Source organism: Aquarana catesbeiana, unplaced genomic scaffold (genome assembly GCF_042186555.1).
Source record: "Aquarana catesbeiana isolate 2022-GZ unplaced genomic scaffold, ASM4218655v1 unanchor226, whole genome shotgun sequence".
Taxonomy (NCBI): domain Eukaryota; kingdom Metazoa; phylum Chordata; class Amphibia; order Anura; family Ranidae; genus Aquarana; species Aquarana catesbeiana.
This window is the reverse complement of record NW_027362653.1, coordinates 298295-317317: the sequence shown is the minus strand read 5'-3', so window position 1 is coordinate 317317 and position 19023 is coordinate 298295. Positions and strand designations below refer to the sequence as shown.

General features: G+C 46.6%; 1 protein-coding gene across 1 annotated transcript in view; it reads right to left on the bottom strand.

The window, feature by feature from the left end:
• Positions 1-4822: 4822 nt before the first annotated feature.
• The window catches only part of LOC141121613 (uncharacterized), a 54456-nt gene continuing 40255 nt past the window's right edge, over positions 4823-19023 (bottom strand). Inside the window, exons 11-13 of the mRNA XM_073611265.1 lie at positions 13009-13096; positions 9923-10058; positions 4823-6691 (exon numbers count right to left, since the gene is read on the bottom strand). Coding sequence (XP_073467366.1) covers positions 5304-6691; positions 9923-10058; positions 13009-13096 — 1612 coding nt within the window. The 3' untranslated portion in view covers positions 4823-5303. The remainder of the gene's footprint in view (positions 6692-9922; positions 10059-13008; positions 13097-19023) is intronic.

Below are 19023 nucleotides of genomic sequence, written 5' to 3'. Positions count from 1 at the left end.
AGATACCTGTCTAAAGGTGCCAATTGTGGAACTGGAGGGGGGGAGGAATCAGATGAGCGGAAGTTCCACTTTTGGGTGGAACTCCGATTTAAGTTAACTTTGTAAACTGGATTTGTTTGTAAAAGCAATTGTTTAACACCCTCTCTGGCCGGCGTCTCGGCTCTTGATTGGATAGATTGATAGCAGCGCAGCCATTTTCTCCCGCTGCTCTCAATCAAGTCCAACGACGCGGGGGCCGAGTCCGGCTTTCTGTGTCTATGAATGCAAAATCTGGACTCAGTAGTGCCCCCGCACGGTTACCCCCCAGGGAGAGCACTTCTCCTAGGTCAGGGGTGTCCAAACTTTTTTCAAAGAGGGCCAGATTTGATGAAGTGAACATGCGTGAGGGCCGACCATTTTGCCTGACATTCTTTAAACCATTAAATTTCGGTCTAAGTGTGTTCGTCTGAGCACTAATACACTGCCCAACAAGAATTCTCTTGCCTTTGTGGCTGTGTGTGGTAAAGAGATGAGCTTGGGCGTGTTATTTGGATATACCCTATTTATCGGCTTATAACATGCACCTTAACTTTAAAAAGGACGTTTCAGGAAAAAGCTTAAATTTTAAATAAAGAACTGTGAAGCAAAATAAGGGTCAGTGCCCATCAATGTAGCCTACTCAGTGCCCATCTGCAGCCTCACAAGTATTGCCATGAATGCAGCACCCACCGTATTGCCATGAATGCAGCACCCGCTCCATTGCCATGAATGCCGCACTCCATTGCCATGAATGCAGCCCCCGCCGTATTGCCATGAATGCAGCACCCACCGTATTGCCATGAATGCAGCACCCACTCCATTGCCATGAATGCAGCACCCACTCCATTGCCATGAATGCTGCACCCACTCCATTGCCATGAATGCAGCACCCACTCCATTGCCATGAATGCCACACCCACTCCATTGCCATGAATGCCACACTCCATTGCCATGAATGCAGCACCCACATTGACATGAATGCAGACTCACCATTGCCATCAGTGCAGCCTGATTCATGTCCATCTGCAGCCTTGGAGGAGACAGGGAGGGGACGGGAAGAGCGCCAACAGACATACAGGATAAGCTCCTGTTTTTATCGGCAGCCTCTTTAATTAAAAGTTCCTCCTCCTATGATGGACAGAACAGTTGGCCAATGGCAGCACAGGAGACGGGACTTCCTTTTACACAGGACGCCATGTAAACAGGAAAAATACTCCTCTCCTGTATGCACGGCACTCGTCCCGTCCCCTCCATGGCAGCCAGCATATCTATCTTTTGTGGCCTCCAGCGCTCGGGAATTCGTTGGGGGCCACAAAAGATATATATGTAAAAAATTACCAGACGGGTCATCCGAAACCGGGACGCGGGCTGCGATTGGCCCGTGGGCCAGACTTTGGACATGCCTGTCCTAGGTGGTTTCCAGATGCGAGGAGCCGCGAGCGCTGCTGAGGGACCCCAGAAGAGCAGATTCGGGGCCACTCTGTGCAAAACGAACTGCACAATAGAGGCAAGTATGACGTTTGTTGTTTAAAGAAAAAAAAAACACGAGGGTTTAGTAACCCTTTAAGTCTACAAATGTGCACACTGAGGAACTTGTATGAATTGCTTATATTTTATTTGCAGTTTATTAATGTTATTTCTATTACAGACAAAATCCTATGCCAGTGCAGCCTTTCATGCTGACCAGTGGGACATTATCACTGCCGCCTCTGTAAAAGAACAATTATACGCAGGGTGGATATGGAAAGATATCTATTGTTGTTTGAAGTTTCTGCAGTGCCAAAATTGCCACCCCCTGCGCTCTCTCCAGTGCCGATCCCATCATCCACTGCACCCTCTCCAGTGCCAATCCCATCATTCACTGCACCCTCTCCAGTGCCAATACCCTCATCCACTGCACCCTCTCCAGTTCCGATCCCATCATCCACCGCACCCTCTCCAGTGCTGATCCCATCATCCACCGCACCCTCTCCAGTGCCGATCCCATCATCCAGTGCCGATCACATCATCCACTGCTCCCTTTCCAGTGCCAATCCCATCATCCACTGCACCCTCTCCAGTGCCAATCCCATCATTCACTGCACCCTCTCCAGTGCCAATACCCTCATCCACTGCACCCTCTCCAGTTCCGATCCCATCATCCACCGCACCCTCTCCAGTGCTGATCCCATCATCCACCGCACCCTCTCCAGTGCCGATCCCATCATCCAGTGCCGATCACATCATCCACTGCTCCCTTTCCAGTGCCAATCCCATCATCCACTGCACCCTCTCCAGTTCCGATCCCATCATCCACTGCACCCTCTCCAGTTCTGATCCCATCATTCACTGCACCCTCTCTAGTGCCGATCCTATCATCCAGTGCCGATCCCATCATCCACTGCACCCTTTCCAGTGCCAATCCCATCATCCACTGCACCCTCTCCAGTGCAGATCCCATCATCCAGTGCCAATCACATCATCTCCTGCACCTTCCCCAGTGCCGATCACATCATCCACTGCACCCTCTCCAGTGCTGATTCTATCATCCAGTGCCGATCCCATCATCCACTGCACCCTCTCCAGTGCTGGTCCCATCATCCACTGCACCCTCTCCACTGCCAATCCTATCATCCAGTGCCGATCACATCATCCACTGCACCCTCTCCAGTGCTGATACCACCACCTGCTGCATCCTGTCCAGTGTCAAGTCCACTGTCCTTCACATCTTTGCTAGAACACACACATGCACTGCCATCAGTACCGGCCACAGTCGAAGTATATGGGAAAATTGTGCAATGCCCTCAGTGTAGCCTTCGTCTTCTCAGGAAAAACTTGAAAGTACACATGTTGAGAAAGCATGCAGAAGTGGCACAAGATATTACCAAGGTCTGTCATTTACAGATGGTAAATGTTGATAAGACAAATGGCATATTTGCTGTGCAAAAAACCAAGCATGGTTTTTCTGTGTCAGTACATGTGCAGAGTAAGAATTGGGGGAAGACTCATGTAGTTCAATGTGAGTTGGAGTAATGTCTGCAATATTAGTTGTTGGCTCAGCATAGTGGACTGAGCTACAGTTTATGTGAGCACCTTCCGCTCAGTAGATTACTGTACAGGAACTGTTGCAGAGGTATTCCTTCAAGAAGACATCCTCAAATTATTTGGAGAGAGAGCTGTTACATGTGTAAAGAGGCAAAAAGCGGCTCAGGTGGCGCATGTTCCACTTTGTGTGATTGTGGATTTTGGTGGTTCATCATCACAAATATGTCTCTCCATTCACGAGCCTGAAATACACAGTTTTTGCCGTCTTGGCAGAATAGTTGTGACCTACAAAAGAACACCTGGCATTGTGCCTGTCCAAAGCCAAGAACATCATGTCCTCACAACATTTCAAAATGGCATATATTTCAAACAAAGAGAGGTCTTCAAGGGTATCTGGCTACAGACTGGAGCTCCACTCTCGACAGGAAACATGACCTCCACTTACACAACTCGAGGATGTGGAGGTCAAATATTTCCTGTCTAGAGTGGAGCTCCAGTAGTTCCTATTGGCAGCCAGATACTTTTACATGCAAGCAGTGATCAGAGGGCATTAAAGGGGTTAATTTTGTGAAAAATGTAAGGGGGTGCTAAAGGGGCTTTTATTACTGTAATTCAAAGTGTTCTCTTTACAGCAGCACTTAGAATTAAACTTTATTTCCCTGTATGCAGCTCCCAGCTCAGTGTAAGCTGCTGTAACAGGGAGATCGGAGCTTCTGAAGGCTCAATGATTGCTGTGCTTGGCTCCCACAGTGATTTTCCATGGGGGACAGACACTTCAGAGGAGATACGACAGCAATATACAAATACCTTATAGGTGATCCCAGCATAGGTCAGATACCAGTCAGTCTCGGGGAGTGTAGAAAGGCACGGGGCCACACAATGAGATTGGAGAAGCGATTTCACCTTAGAGTGATTGTAAAGGCTTGTTTTTTTTTAAATATCAAACATGTTATACTTACCTCCTCGGTGCAGTTGGTTTTCCACCAAGCAGCCTGGATCCTCCTCTTCTCAAGTCCCTCTTTGCTGCTTCTGGCCCCTCCCTCCTTTGAGTGCCCCTCAGCCAGCAGCTTGCTACGGGGGGGCACCCAAGTTGAGTCAGAGCTCCGTGTATCTATTCAGACACGGAGCCCTGGCCTGGCCCCGCCCCTCTCTCCCGATTGACAGCCGCTGGATCCAATGGTGCCTCTGCTCTGTCTCGGCCAATCAGGAGGTGTGTCCTGGATGGCTGAGGGGATCGTGGACATCGCTGGAGAGAGAAGGGGCTCAGGTAGGTAATTAGGGGGGTGCTGCTGCACACTGAAGGTTTTTTATCTTAATGCATAGAATGCATGCTTATTGCAGATAAGACTACTCTCATGCTTTTTACTGCATGAGAGTAGTCTGCTGCCTTGGTTGCATGCCGTTGGAAAGTGAATGATCTAGAAGCACCCCCAGATCACTGATTCTCCCAGGGAGCCCCTCCTAATGTATATTTTAGCACTCAAATGCATCACTTTACATTTCTCAATATTAAACTTAATCTGCCATGTAGCTGACCTTTGTCAAGGTCTTCCTGTAATGATGCTACAAGCTGTGCTGAAGGTTTCTCCTGGCATAATTTGGTATCATCGGCAAATACTGCAATTCAGCTCTTGATTTCATCTACTACATCGTTAATAAAACACATGAATCAGCATTGTCCCCAAGACAGAACCCTGCGGCCCACCATCAGAAAATGAGTCATTTATAACTACTTTCTGGACCCGTTCATGTAACCAGTTTCTTATCCATGTACATACAATTTCATCAACTCCAACAGACTTTATTTTACAGATTAAACACTTATAGAGGGATAACAACTTGATAAACTACTGTATGTCCACTGGACTTCCACCATCAAATTTCTCAATTCTTGCCTCATAGAACGATAACCAGTTGGTCTGACAAGAACTGTTTTTCATAAATCCATGCTGGTTGATACCTTTATAACAGACATATTTCTATATACTATAGAGTCCCTGACCATTCCCTCAGATAACTTACATACTATTGATGTTAGGCAGATCTGTAGTTTTCTGATATACCTCTCGATATCCCCCAGGGCACTGCCTAGCTCCCTATGCCCTTTGACAGTTTCTTGCCTATTTGCCTTCAAAATGGCCCGAATTGATTTAAAAAATTCTACTCCCATTGACTTCAGTGGGGTTCGGATTAACATTCAGAACTTAGGGGCAGTTCAGTGAACCTCCCGGGAAATAAACCCAGGAATGTTCTACTCTTCCCTACACCACACTGTGATATCTCTGATGTATAACAAGGTCTGATTTCCGTGAATAACATTTCCCGCACTCAGGGCAAGAATGCGGCTTCTCCCCTGTGTGAGATCTCTGATGGCAAACAAGGTGCGATTTATCTGAAAAACATTTCCCGCACACAGGGCAGGAATACGGCTTCTCTCCCGTGTGAAATCTCTGATGTTTAACAAGGTGTGATTTATCTATAAAACATTTTCCACATTCAGTGCAGGAATGTGGCTTCTCCCCTGTGTGTAATCTCTGATGTATACCAAGGATGGATTTCCGTGCAAAACATTTCCCGCACTCAGAACAGGAATACGGCTTCTCCCCCGTGTGAGATCTCTGATGTATGGCAAGGTATGATTTCTTCATATAACATTTCCCACAGTCAGGGCAGGAATATGGCTTTTCCCCTGTGTGAGATCTCTGATGTACAACAAGGCCTGATTTTTGTGAAAAACATTTTCCACACTCAGGGCAGGAATATGGCTTCTCACCAGTGTGAACCTTCTGGTGTGTGGATAGATAGAACAACCGTGTAAAACATTTCCCACAATCAGGGCAGGGATACGGCTTCTCCTCCATGTGATATCTCTGATGTATTACAAGGCCTGATTTTTGTGAAAAACATTTTCCACACTCAGGGCAGGAATATGGTTTCTCCCCTGTGTGGGTTCTTTGATGTTTAACAAGGACTGATTTGTGTATAAAACATTTCCCGCACTCAGGGCAGGAATACAGATTCCCCCCCGTGTGAGATCTCTGATGTATAACAAAATCTAATTTCTTTGTAAAACACATGCCACATTCAGGGCAGGAATTTTGCTTCTCCCATGTGTGCAATCTCTGATGTATAACAAGGCCTGATTTCTGTGAAAAACATTTCCCGCACTCAGGGCAGGAATATGGCTTCTCACCCGTGTGACATCTCAGATGCCTAACAAGGTCTGATTTCCGTGTAAAACATTTCCCACATGCAAGGCAGGAATTTGGCCTGTCGCCCGTGTGAGAGCTGCAATAAACGACAAATCCTGATTTATCAAGGAAACATTCCCCGCACTCAGGACGGGAATGAAGCTTCTCACCCGTGTGAGATCTCTGATGTACAGTAAGACTTAATTCAGAGCTAAAACTTTCCCCGCATTCAGGACAGGAAAATTGCTCCTCTCCCTGAATTCTGGCACCATCCCTCATAGTACGAGGTTGCCCAGAGTCAGAGGGATTTGATGGTCTATCCACACTATGAAGTCCTTCATCAATAGCTGAGCTCATTGCCTTTTCTCCTGCATAATCTCTTGTGATGTCCTCATCTTCCATTTTCCAACCTGGAGATAAAGTGAGATAGTCCTTTGAGGACTTCTTATTGGGGTGACCTGGAAAAACATTAAAAAAAAAATAGTTGTTATATAGTTTTTTATCTCATATATGAGAGGGTTCATTCACGTAAATAAAGATCTCATCTGGATGAGGTAGACTTTCATGAGAAGATGTTCTCTGTAGATGTTGCAACCAGCTGGAAAACGTTCCCCCTTCAAAAGGCCTTCGGTCCTCCTCCCAGATTACTTTCACATTTAAGCAGCGAACACAACCACACGCCTAGGCACTGGCCTAAGTGATCTCTGATAATCAAAAGGTTCAAAATTCATACTTGCAGACCCTTTAGCATACAACAAGTGACCAAAGGCCTAAGGCTTCTGGTGACAAGCAGAATATCAAACCACATATCTCAACATAGGGGGTACCTTGGCAAAGCACCTTTGCCCTATGTTGATGAGGACATGGGTCCCTTGCCCATGACCTTGGGAGTTGCTGGGGTCTGCTGGAGAGGGGCTTATCAGAATCTGGAGCCCACCTTTAGTATAAGGGGACCCCAGATATCCATCCCCATACATGAATGAGTAGGGGTACATAGTAACCCTGCTCATTCACAAAAAAAAGGAAAGTAAATAAAGACACACACACACATTTGGGCTCCCTTGTGACATCGCTGACCAAATATGGTCATGTCCACATGTGGTCATGGAGTTCACTCAAGAGATACCACCTCTTTGTTTCCATTCAGTTGCAGGGCTTCACAGCAAGCAACTGATGTGATCAGACATGTGGTCATGTTTTTTCTTTCAGCAGGTATCATTCATCGTGAGTGATGTGGATTTGCATCGCTGGACAATGTGACTGAAAATAGTTCTACATTCTACTTGTCAAAAAGTGGGTCTGCATGTTTATTTACCAAACATTAAGGTTACTCATTAGAGAAGCCATTATCTGGGGCCTACCTTAATTTTTAAAGGGGGGTTTCCAATTTCTGACAAGCCCCCACCTGTAGAACCCCACAGTCTCAGGCCTACGTTTGTGGGGAAGAAACCTGATTCCTTATCAAACAAGGTACACCCCCCCAGGTTGAGGGCATGTAGCCTTGTGTGGTTTAGGAGGGGGGCACTAGCCCTATTGGGCTAGCCAGGCTGAATACTCGTACAAGGGTCTGGAATGAATTTTGAGAGGGAACCCTTTTTTTCCCTTACATTTTGCATAGGGTTCCCCTTTGAAACCCAAACTAGTCCTGATGGTTTAGTAAAAATCTGAGGGATTCCACATTAGTTTATATTTAGGGGGTCCCCCTTAAAATCTATATTACACCCTAAAGGCCAGGCAGTATTGACTCACTGGTTGTTGGAAGAGGGTCTCACTGAGGGGTCAGAGGGCTCCAGCCAGAAGCCAAGAGACAGAAATTCTAACTGTGGGGCCAGAAGCCACGAGACAGAGGGTCTCATCGAGGGGTCAGAGGAGCCAAAGCCAGAAGTCACGAGACAGAGGGTCTTACCCAGAGGTCAGAGGTGTCCCAGCTAGTGGTCAGAGGGTCTCACCAAGAGGCCAGAGGGCCCCAGCCAGAAGCCAAGAGATAGAGGGTCTCACCAAGAGGTCAGAGGGCCCCAGCCAGAAGCTACAAGACAGATGGTCTTACCCAGGGGTCAGAGGTGTTCCAGCCAGCAGCCAAGAGACAGAGGGTCTCACTGAGAGGCCAGAGGGCCCCAGCCAGAAGCCAAGAGACAGAGGGTCTAATCGAGGGGTCAGAGGATCTCCAGCCAGAAACCAAGAGACAGAGGATTTCCACGAGGGGACAGAAGCCAAGAGGCAGAGGGTCTCACCCAGGAGTCATAGGTCCCCCAGCCAGAAACCAAGAGACAGCGGGTCTCACTGAGGGGTCAGAGGATCCCCAGCCAGAATCCAAGAGACAGAGGGTCTCACAAGGGGACAGAAACCACAAGACAGAGGGTTTCACCCAGGGGTCAGAGGTGCGGATTCCAAGAAACAGAGGGTCTCACCAAGGGGTGAGGGGACTCCAGCCAGAAACCACAAAATAGAGGGTCTCATCGAGGGGTCAGAGGATCCCCAGCCAGAAGCCAAGAGACAGAGGGTCTCACCAAGGGGACAGAAGCCAAGAGACGGAGGGTCCCAACAAGTGGTCAGAGGACTTCAGCCAGAAGCCAGGTCTCGCTCCAGGAGTCAGGTCGGCCCTTACGGGGTGTCAGGAGAACCCCAAAAATTAGGTCAGGAGTGGGCCTTGCAGAGAGAGAGAGAGCCAAAGTGATCCAGGAGAGCTGGGCAACACAAGTGAGCCAGGAGGCTTGGCTGTTTCTTTGTTTGTATTTTGTGTGGAAGAAACCCCTGTGGGGACAACTAATGTGCATGTGAACTTTTCGTTCATTGAATAAAGGTGGGCTGCCATGCCCTAAAATACAGTTTTGGACTGGCTCAACTCACACACAACTCACTGCACATAACAGCATCTTAACAACCAACGACTCAGCTGGGGATTCCCAGTGGACAGCAGATTGCAAAACAAGGACATCCTTTTTTTTTTAAAGGTTTGGGGATTCTACCAGGCGCTTCTAGTCTGTTATGGATCTTATGGGGAACCCCATGCCAAAATAAGTGGTGTAGGGTCCATACAAGACCCTTATCTGAGCATGCAACCTGGCAGGCCATGAAAAGGGGGGGGTGATGACGACTATACTAGGCTACTCTATGTTAAGGACCTCTTTCCCACAGCCCTGGCCCGGTAGTTGTAGGAGTCTGCAGGCAGAATGTGTGTTATGATCTGGAGCCCCCTTAACAATAAGCGGGCCCCCAGATCCTGACCCCTCATGTGAATGAGTATGAGGTACATAGTGCCCCCACTCAGTCACCAAAAAAATATAAAGTGTAGATAAGATCAGAGCACAGTTTTTCACCAGTTTTTAATTAAATCGCAGCCGCATAACACCAAAAGTAGCACAGGACCCTCTGACAAAAATGTTCCATGCTGTGCTGCATAGATATGAATGGGCTCCATGAAGAATAATGTGGTTTCCATTGTCATACTATTCTGTGCGACTCATACTGAACCCCGAATCTACATATATTATTTACAAAATAAATAAATTGTGTCTGCAGCACAGAGAAGGGGGTTTATCTGAGAGAAAAGAAAAAATAATGTGTAGGACAGGTATCAGTGACTATTATAAACTTATTATTGGCTTATATTACTCATCTCCCACCCTACTCTGGACCAATCAGTGTGCAGTAACAGAGCAGAGATAACAGAAGAATATTTAATGGCTCACCTGTGCTGATCTCTGTAGGAGTGTCCTCCTCTTTGAATGACCTTGTCATTCCAGCTTCCTCCATGTATTGCTGATCATCCCTCACATACGTCTCTTCTACTTCACCCTCAACTTTCATGTTAACCAGACCTTCACCCTAAACCAACAGAATGGAAGAAAATAACATCTGTAAAATAGAAGTATTTATGATGTCAGATCACATAGAAAATATCATCTTGTATAGTCCACACATCGTTTCCACATGTCAGAATTGAATCGCTTTATGTTCCAGACCCTTTCAGAACCTGGATCACCTGCTGGTGGCACTGTGCTTCCCATAGCAGAAGGGTGTAGTTTCAGTGTCCACCAGCGGGTGTCTCCCAGCAGATACCAGTAATCAGTTTCCACCTGATTGCTGGCTGCTGGGAGGGTATTTAGGTCCTCCCCTACCAGTGCCTCTTGCTCCAGTGTTTTGCTCTGCTGCCAGATTGTTTGACATTGATCCTAATCTTGTTCCTGCCCTGTACCCTGTAACCTTATACCTGCTCCCTCTTGTTCCTGATCCCAATTTTTGGTTCTCCCTTCCCATCTGCTCCCTGAATCTCCAGTTTCCCCCTGCCCCTGCTTTCCTGTGCTCCCCAATTTGTATATATTGTATATAGTTAGTTGTTAGGCCTTATGTTTGTTAGGTTGATTGTTTAGGTATTCTGTCATTGGGTTTTTTGGTTGACTTATATTTTCATGTTTACTGTGTGCTGGTGTTGGATGGGTTTTGTTTCACTGTAAATAAACCTCACTTAAAGCGTACACAGTCAGGTCCCAGTATCCTAAATGTAGCCACATAGATCTGACCATCCCTGCCGACGATTCCTGACATACCATGCTGCCTGCCGAAGCAAACCAGTCCGTCTCCATGCGGCCTGCCGATGGGGTGAAGTCCATCTCTATGCTGCCTGCTGATGGGGTCCAGTCCACCTCCATGTTGCCTGCCATCGGGGTCCAGTCTGCCTCAATGCCTGCCACTGATGATCCGCTGTCTGCTGCAAAGCCTGCCTCTGGTGACCCGCTGTCTGCTGCAAAGCCTGCCTCTGGTGATCCGCTGTCTGTTGAAAAGCCTGCCTTTGGTGATCTGCTGTCTGCTGCAAAGCCTGCCTCTGGTGATCCGCTGTCTGCTGCAAAGCCTGCCTCTGGTGATCCGCTGTCTGCTGCAAAGCCTGCCTCTGGTGATCCGCTATCTGCTGCAAAGCCTGCCTCTGGTGATCCGCTGTGTGATGCAAAGCCTGCCTCTGGTGATCCGCTGTCTGCTGCAAAGCCCGCCTCTGGTGATCCGCTATCTGCTGCAAAGCCTGCCTCTGGTGATCCGCTATCTGCTGCAAAGCCTGCCTCTGGTGATCCGCTGTCTGCTGCAAAGCCTGCTTCTAGTGATTCGCTGTCTAATGCAAAGCCTGGCTCTGGTGATCCGCTGTCTGCTGCAAAGCCTGCCTCTGGTGACCCGCTGTCTGCTGCAAAGCCTGCCTCTGGTGATCCACTGTCTGCTGAAAAGCCTGCCTCTGGTGATCTGCTGTCTGCTGCAAAGCCTGCCTTTGGTGATCCGCTGTCTGCTGCCAAGCCTGCCTCTGGTGATCTGCTGTCTGCTGCAAAGCCTGCCTCTGGTGATCCGCTATCTGCTGCAAAGCCTGCCTCTGGTGATCCGCTGTGTGATGCAAAGCCTACCTCTGGTGATCCGCTGTCTGCTGCAAAGCCTGCCTCTGGTGATCCGCTGTCTGCTGAAACGCCTGCCTCTGGTGATCTGCTGTCTGCTGCAAAGCCTGCCTTTGGTGATCCGCTGTCTGCTGTCAAGCCAAAAATTGTCGATTCCTGGGCTGTGCTGAGCCGGACCTTGCCTTTTTTCCGGGCAATGCCTTGACGGACTTTGCGGTTTCCGGGCCACCTCCCACCCGAACTTTGCTGCTTCCCAGGCCACCGCCCAGCCACACTTTGTTGACTCCCAGGCCGCTGCCCATCCGTACTTTATTGATTCCCTACATGCTGCCCACCTGGACATCCCTACCGACTGCCCAACTGATACCCAGTCAGCTTCCAGACCCCAGTGGGTGGGGTTATGTTTGCTGTGTGCTGGTGTTTGGAAGGATTTTATTTCACTGTAAGTAAATCTCACTTAAAGCATACAGAGTCTGGTCCCATTTTTTTGAGTGTAGCCATGCAGACATGGCTATCCCCTGCTGCTGATTTCTGACAGACCCTCAACTCCACCTACCTGATGACAGTGAGGGATGGTGTGACCTTCCTGTGTGGAATCCCAGGAATACAGAGGATTGGGACATCTCTCTGGGGGGTTTCTGTTATTACGTGGAGCCATGTCCTTGTAGAGATCCTTGTGTTCTTCGGAAATCTCCTTCATCGCCCCATACTCCTCATCCTCCTCTTTATACTCTTCTTTAACAACAATATCATTCCAGAGGATTCCACTCTGAAATATATGATGAACATTCATTGTAATAAACATGGTGTGTATAAATCATAACTACCAACAATTTTTCCTCATCTACCTGATGATGGTGAGGGATGGTGTGACCTTCCTGTGTGGAATACAGAGGACGGGGACATATCTCTGGTGGGTTTCTGTTACTAGATGATTCCATCATAATGTCCTTGTAGAGATCCTTGTATCCTTCAGAAAACTCTTTTTTCACTCCATACTCCTCATCCTCTTCTTTAACAACAATATTATAATCCCCAAGATTTCCACTCTGAAACATATAATAAAACATTAACATGCGGTGTATAAATCATAGCTGCCACTAATTGTTCCTCATCTACCTGATAATGGTGAGGGATGGTGTGATCTTCCTGTGTGGAATCCCAGGAATACAGAGGACGGGGACATCTCTCTGGAGGGTTTCTGGTATTAGGTGACTGCATCATGTCCTTGTGTCCTTCTGAAAACTCCTCCATCACTCCATACTCCTCATCCTCCTTTTTATACTCTTCTTTAACAACAATATTATCACCCCCGAGGTTTCCACTCTAAAAGATATAATAAAACATTCATTGCAACAAACATGCTGTGTATAAATCATAACCACCAATAATTGTCAATCATCTACCTGATGATGGTGAGGGATGGTGTGACCTTCCTGTGTGGAATCCTGGGAATACAGAGGACGGGGACATCTCTCTGGTGGGTTCCCATTACTGGATCCATCTGTAAGAAACACACACACTGACTGAATACATTGTTTCTATGTGTTTATCAGATGATGGGGGATCTAGGTGGACCCTCCGTACTGCTCTCTCCTTTACAATAAAGTCTCCTCTTACCCGGTGATGTGAGGGGCGGCTGATTGTCCATCATGACGTCCTTGTAGAGATCCTTGTGTCCTTCTAAATACTCCCACTCCTCCATGGAGAAATAGACAGTGACATCCTGACACCTTATAGGAACCTGACACACACAATGATACAGTCACCATCCAGACACATCCCTTGTCTGTTACTGGATAATTAACAAAAAAATCCATCATATAAGGTGCCAAATTATGTTTATATGTACACCACTGTAAAAATTCCATAAATGTATTGCAATTCATATAAAACATTAAAAATACATGATCTAGCCAAGCATTGCTTCCTTTACGAGTTCCCAATATATTCCACAATAAAAGAAAAATTTGCTTCAGAAAGTGTATCGTTGACTTTCCCACCCTCCTGTATACTGTTCATATCCTTCGTTGTATTCAAGCCAAGTAATTTACAAGATTCTAAATGGGATTTCAGTGACTTTTATACCTTTTTTGGGTCCCCAAATATCCCACTCCCCCAGGTTCTGTGAAACACTTTTAAGGGGCGAAGAGGTATCCCAGTCATAAAAAGGGAAGGGGGAATTGGCACCTGCTTTGTTAGCCCTAATTGGTTAGCTCGCCACAGATTGTGCATATTCCCCACATGGGAAAAAAACTCTAGAGCTGTATAGAACCACCTTTGGTAACAAAATAGATAAACATGCCACACATGAGTCCCTCCGGGTACATTTAAACGATTGCACTTCTGAACCCTGCACCCTGTGCGTAGTACACTCCTGAACACTATGCCCTGCATGTAATGCATTCCTCAACACTGCGCTCTGTGCGTAATGCAGGGCCGACTTTAATATTGATTGGACCCTGGACAAACATTTTCTTTGGGACCCCTCAGCTTCCCCTCCGCTCTGAGACATGCAATAAATAGCACCTAGACTCAAAATCAGTTTACTGTAGTAGATCAGGCAGCGATTGTGATTGGTCACCAGAGGTTACAGTATATCATTACCGCTCACTGACTGGCTGCTAGAGGTTACAGCACACATTATGACTCACCGATTAGTTGCTAGAAATTACAGAATATAAATTCTGCTCGCTAATTGGTTGCTAGACGTTACTGCACATCATTACTGTTAACCAATTAGTTGCTAGAGGTTACTGCACATCTTTACCGCTCACTCATTGGTTGCTAGAGGTTACTGCACATTATTACAGCTCCCTGATTGGTTGCTAGAGGTTACTGTACATTATTACCACTTACTTACATCATCTCCTCACTACCTGCACACCATGGACTGGGTTGGTGATGGGACCTGCCAATAGGCAGAAAACTCCTTGCACTTGATATTAGCAAAGAGCAGAGCACACACGGCTATGAAGGTTAACTGAGTGCAAGTAGGAATAGAGCCCAATGTGAGCAGTATTACCGAGGATAGGCTGCCAAAAATAATTGAGCTTCATGCTGCCTGCAGTAGAAGGACCAGCTGGGAATATAGAAGTCACACACGACCTCCCGGGGCAGCTCATTGTCAGGTGTCCAGGGGCTGCTAGCACCTCTCTCTACCATCGGGCTGCTGCTGATTGGAATGATGCTGTAGACTCCCAGGGTGAGGGCTACATGTGTTGTGTGTCCATTCATTGCAGAGTGTGCGTGCTGGAAAGCAAAAGTCAGAAAACTATTTGCAAGCAGCAGGACTTTTTTTGCTCAGAGAATAGGTGCAGGAACTCAACCTCCCCTTTCTTCAGGGGGTTGGGCGGAAACGGCCCTCTGCATCAAATTGTGGGTGTGGCCAAACTGCACTAACAGTGAGGCAATGTTACATACCAGGAGTTCAGGAATGCAAGGTTGAGGAGTGCGCTACGTACAGAGTACAAGGGTCAGGAGTGTGCTACATACAGAGTGCAGGGTTGAGGAGTGCGCTACATACAGACTGCAGGGTTGAGGAGTGCGCTATATACAGAGTGCAGAGTTGGGGAGTGCGCTACATACAGAGTGCAGTTTTGAGGAGTGCGCTGTGTACAGAGTACAAGGGTCAGGAGTGTGCCACGTACAGAGTTCAGCATTGAGGGATGAGTTACGTACAAAGTGCAGGGTTGATGGGTGTGCTACGTACAGAGTGCAGGGTTGAGGGGTGCTATACGTACAGAATGCAAGGTTTAGGGTGCGCCAAGTACAGATTGCAGAATTAAGAGGTGTGCTACGTAAAAAGTGCATGGTTGATGGGTGCGCGATGTAAAGAGAGCAGGCTTAAGGGGTGCGCTACGTACAGAGGGCAGGGTTAAGGGATGCGCTATGTAAAAACTGCAGTGTGGATGAACCAACACGTTTCAATTAGCTCTTCTTCAGGGATTAGATTTATAGAGGATACAAAGTTTGAGTGTGGTCAGCCATGTCATATAAAAGCAGTCCATATATTATGGACTGCTTTTATCAGAGTACAAGGGTCAGGAGTGTGCTACGTACAGAGTTCAGCATTGAGGGATGAGTTACGTACAAAGTGCAGGGTTAAGGGGTGTGCTACGTACAGAGTGCAGGGTTGAGGGGTGCTATACGTACAGAATGCAGGGTTGAAGGGTGCGCTAAGTACAGAGTGCAGAATTAAGAGGTGTGCTACGTAAAGAGTGCAGGCTTAAGGGGTGCGCTATGTACAGAGGGCAGGGTTAAGGGGTGCGCTATGTAAAAACTGCCGTCTGGATGAACCAACCCGTTTCAATTAGCTCTTCTTCAGGGATTAGATTTATAGAGGATACAAAGTTTGAGTGTGGTCAGCCATGTCTGATAAAAGCAGTCAATATATTATCTCATTTATCTGTCTCTCCACCGGGCACGTCCCCGTCCACAAAGAATATGGATATATGCAAGGAATGCCTACAGGATCCCCACTATAGACTTTGCGGGGCTCATCTAATACAGTATAAAATATTGGAATAACCACAAAAAGAAAAGAGGACAACACAGCAAAGCGATATGCAGATAGTCCTCTTACTAAAAGCTGTGTGGGGTCTGCCAATTATATGCTAGAGTGGTATAATGGTAACTCCCGCTGTTTGGAAAGCACAACACCTCTAGGCATTCCTTGCATGTATCCCCATTCCTTGAGGCTGGGGGGGTGGCACCTTGTAGAGAAACATAATATATGGACTGCTTTTATTCGACATGGTTGAACACCTTGGCTTACAATAAGTGACTTTTTGGGGATTTGTATTTTTTTTTTAATAAAGGACTTCTGAAATGTTTTACATTTTTGTGAATTAGTACTATGTGTGGGGCCTTATCTGGGGGCTCCCTTACTATTAAAGAGGGCTTCCAGATTAGGATAAGCCCCCACCCGCAGTCACCCACAACCACTGGCTAGGGTTGTGGAGAAGAGGCCCTAGTCAGCATCAACATGGTGACAAGGTGCTTTGCCAGGGGGGCTCCCCGTGTGGCCTGTTATGGTTTAGGAGGAGAGGAGAGCACACACTCCTCCCGACTTCCTGGCCAGTCAGGCTGCATGCTCAGATTAAGGGTCGTTTGGTTGTTAGCTAAGGATTTGGTTGTTAGCTGAAGGCAGGATAGGCCTCCCTGAAGAGATGAGTTTTCAGGGATTGCCTAAAAGTGGACAGAGTAGGAGATAACCGGACAGATTGGGATAATGAGTTCCAGAGAATTGGAGGGGCTCTGGAGAAGTCTCCTGGAGATGAGCATGGGAGCAGGAGACAAGGAAAAAATTCCTTCCTGATCCCCCCCCCGAGAGGATTTTCCCTGGATCAACTTTACCAATAAATGTCAGTACCCAGTTATATTATGTACATTTAGGAAAGAATCCAGGACTTTTTTAAAGCAATCTACTGAGCTGGCCAGAACCACCTCTGGAGGGAGTCTATTCCGCATTTTCACAGCTTCACAGCTGTGAAGAAACCTTTCCGTATTTGGAGATTAAATCTTTTTTCCTCTAGACGTAAAGAGTGCCCCTTGTCCTCTGTGATAACCTTAAAGTGAATAACTCAACACCAAGTTCACTATATGGACCACTTATGTATTTGTACATGTTGATCATATCCCCCCTTAATCTCCTCTTCTCAAGAGTGAATAAATTCAGTTCCTCTAATCTTTCCTCATAGCTGAGCTCCTCCATGCCTCTTATCAGTTTGGTTGCCCTTCTCTGCACTTTCTCCAGTTCACCGATATCCTTTTTGAGAACTGGTGCCCAAAACTGAACTGTATATTCCAGATGAGGTCTTACTAATGATTTGTACAGGGGCAAAATGATATCTCTCTCTCTGAAGTTCATACCTCTCTTAATACAAGAAAGGACTTTGCTCGCTTTGGAAACCACAGCTTGGCATTGCATGTTATTATTGAGCCTATGATCTACCAAAACCCTCAGATCCTTCTCCACTACGGATTCCCCCTGTTGTACTCCCTCTAGTATGTATGATGCATGCATATTCTTAGACCCCCCAAGTGCATAACTTTATATTTATCTACATTAAACTTCATTTGCCACTTAGTTGCCCAATTAGACAGTGCATTGAGCTTGGCTTTTAAATTGGAGACATCCTGTAAGGACATTATTCCACTGCATAGCTTAATGTCATCTGCAAAGACAGAAATGTTACTTTTGATCCCAGACCCAATATCATTTATAAAGGTATTAAAAATTAAGGGTCCCAGCACTGAACCTTGGGGTACACCACTGATAACCTTAGACCATTCAGAGTAAGAATCATTAACCACTAATCTCTGAATTCATTTTTTAGCCAGTTTTCGATCCATTTACAAACTGATATTTTCAAGCCTGTAGACTTTACCTTACACATGAGCCGTGTGTGGGGAACTGCGTCAAACGCTTTTGCAAAATCCAAGTACACCACATCCACAGCCACCCCTCTGTCCAAGGTTTTACTTCCCTTCCATAAAAAGAAATCAGATTTGTTTGACAACTTCTGATTTTCATGAATCCATGCTGTCTGTTGCTTAAAATATTTTTTTCCAACAAGAACTCATCTATGTGGTCTTTTATTAAAGTCTCTAGTATCTTTCTGACTACAGAAGATACACTAACAGGTCTATAGTTACTTGGTAAAGACTTATGCTGTGTACACACAACCGGACTTTTCGACCAAACTGGTCCGACGAAACGAATCCGAACAATTTGATCGTGTGTGGGCTTCATCGGACCTTTTCTGTTGAAAAATCTGTCGGACTTTAGAAATAGAACATGTTTCAAATCTTTCCGACAGACTCGAGACCGATCGAAAAATCCGTTAGTCTGTATGCTAGTCCGACGGAAAAAAAAGGACGCAAGGGCAGCTTTTGGCTACTGTCTATGAACTTCCTTATTCTAGTCTGGTCGTACGTCATCACGTTCAAAACGGTCGGACTTTGGTGTGATCGTGTGTAGGCAAGTCCATTTCGTTGGAACTCCGTTGAAAAGTCCTTCGGAGTTCAGTCCGAAGAAAAGTCCGGTCGTGTGTACACGGCATTAGATCCCTTTTTAAATATGGGCATCACATTGGCCCTATGCCAATCCAGTGGTACCATTCCAGTCATTAACGAGTCCCTAAAAATTAGAAACAATGGCATTAAAATGACAGAGCTCAATTCTTTGAGGATCCGAGGGTGGAAGCTGTGGGAGTTTATCAAGTGACCAAGGGAGGAGGTGTAAATGTAGAAGAGAAGGGGCCAGAGGACAGAACCTTGGGGTATCCCTACAAAAAGAGGAAGTGGTGGGGAGGAAACAGTTGTAGGGATCACTGAAGGAGCACTGTGATAGGTTGGAGGAGAACCAGGAGACAGCAGAGTCTTGAAGGCCAAGAGAGTGGAGTTTAGTGAGGAGA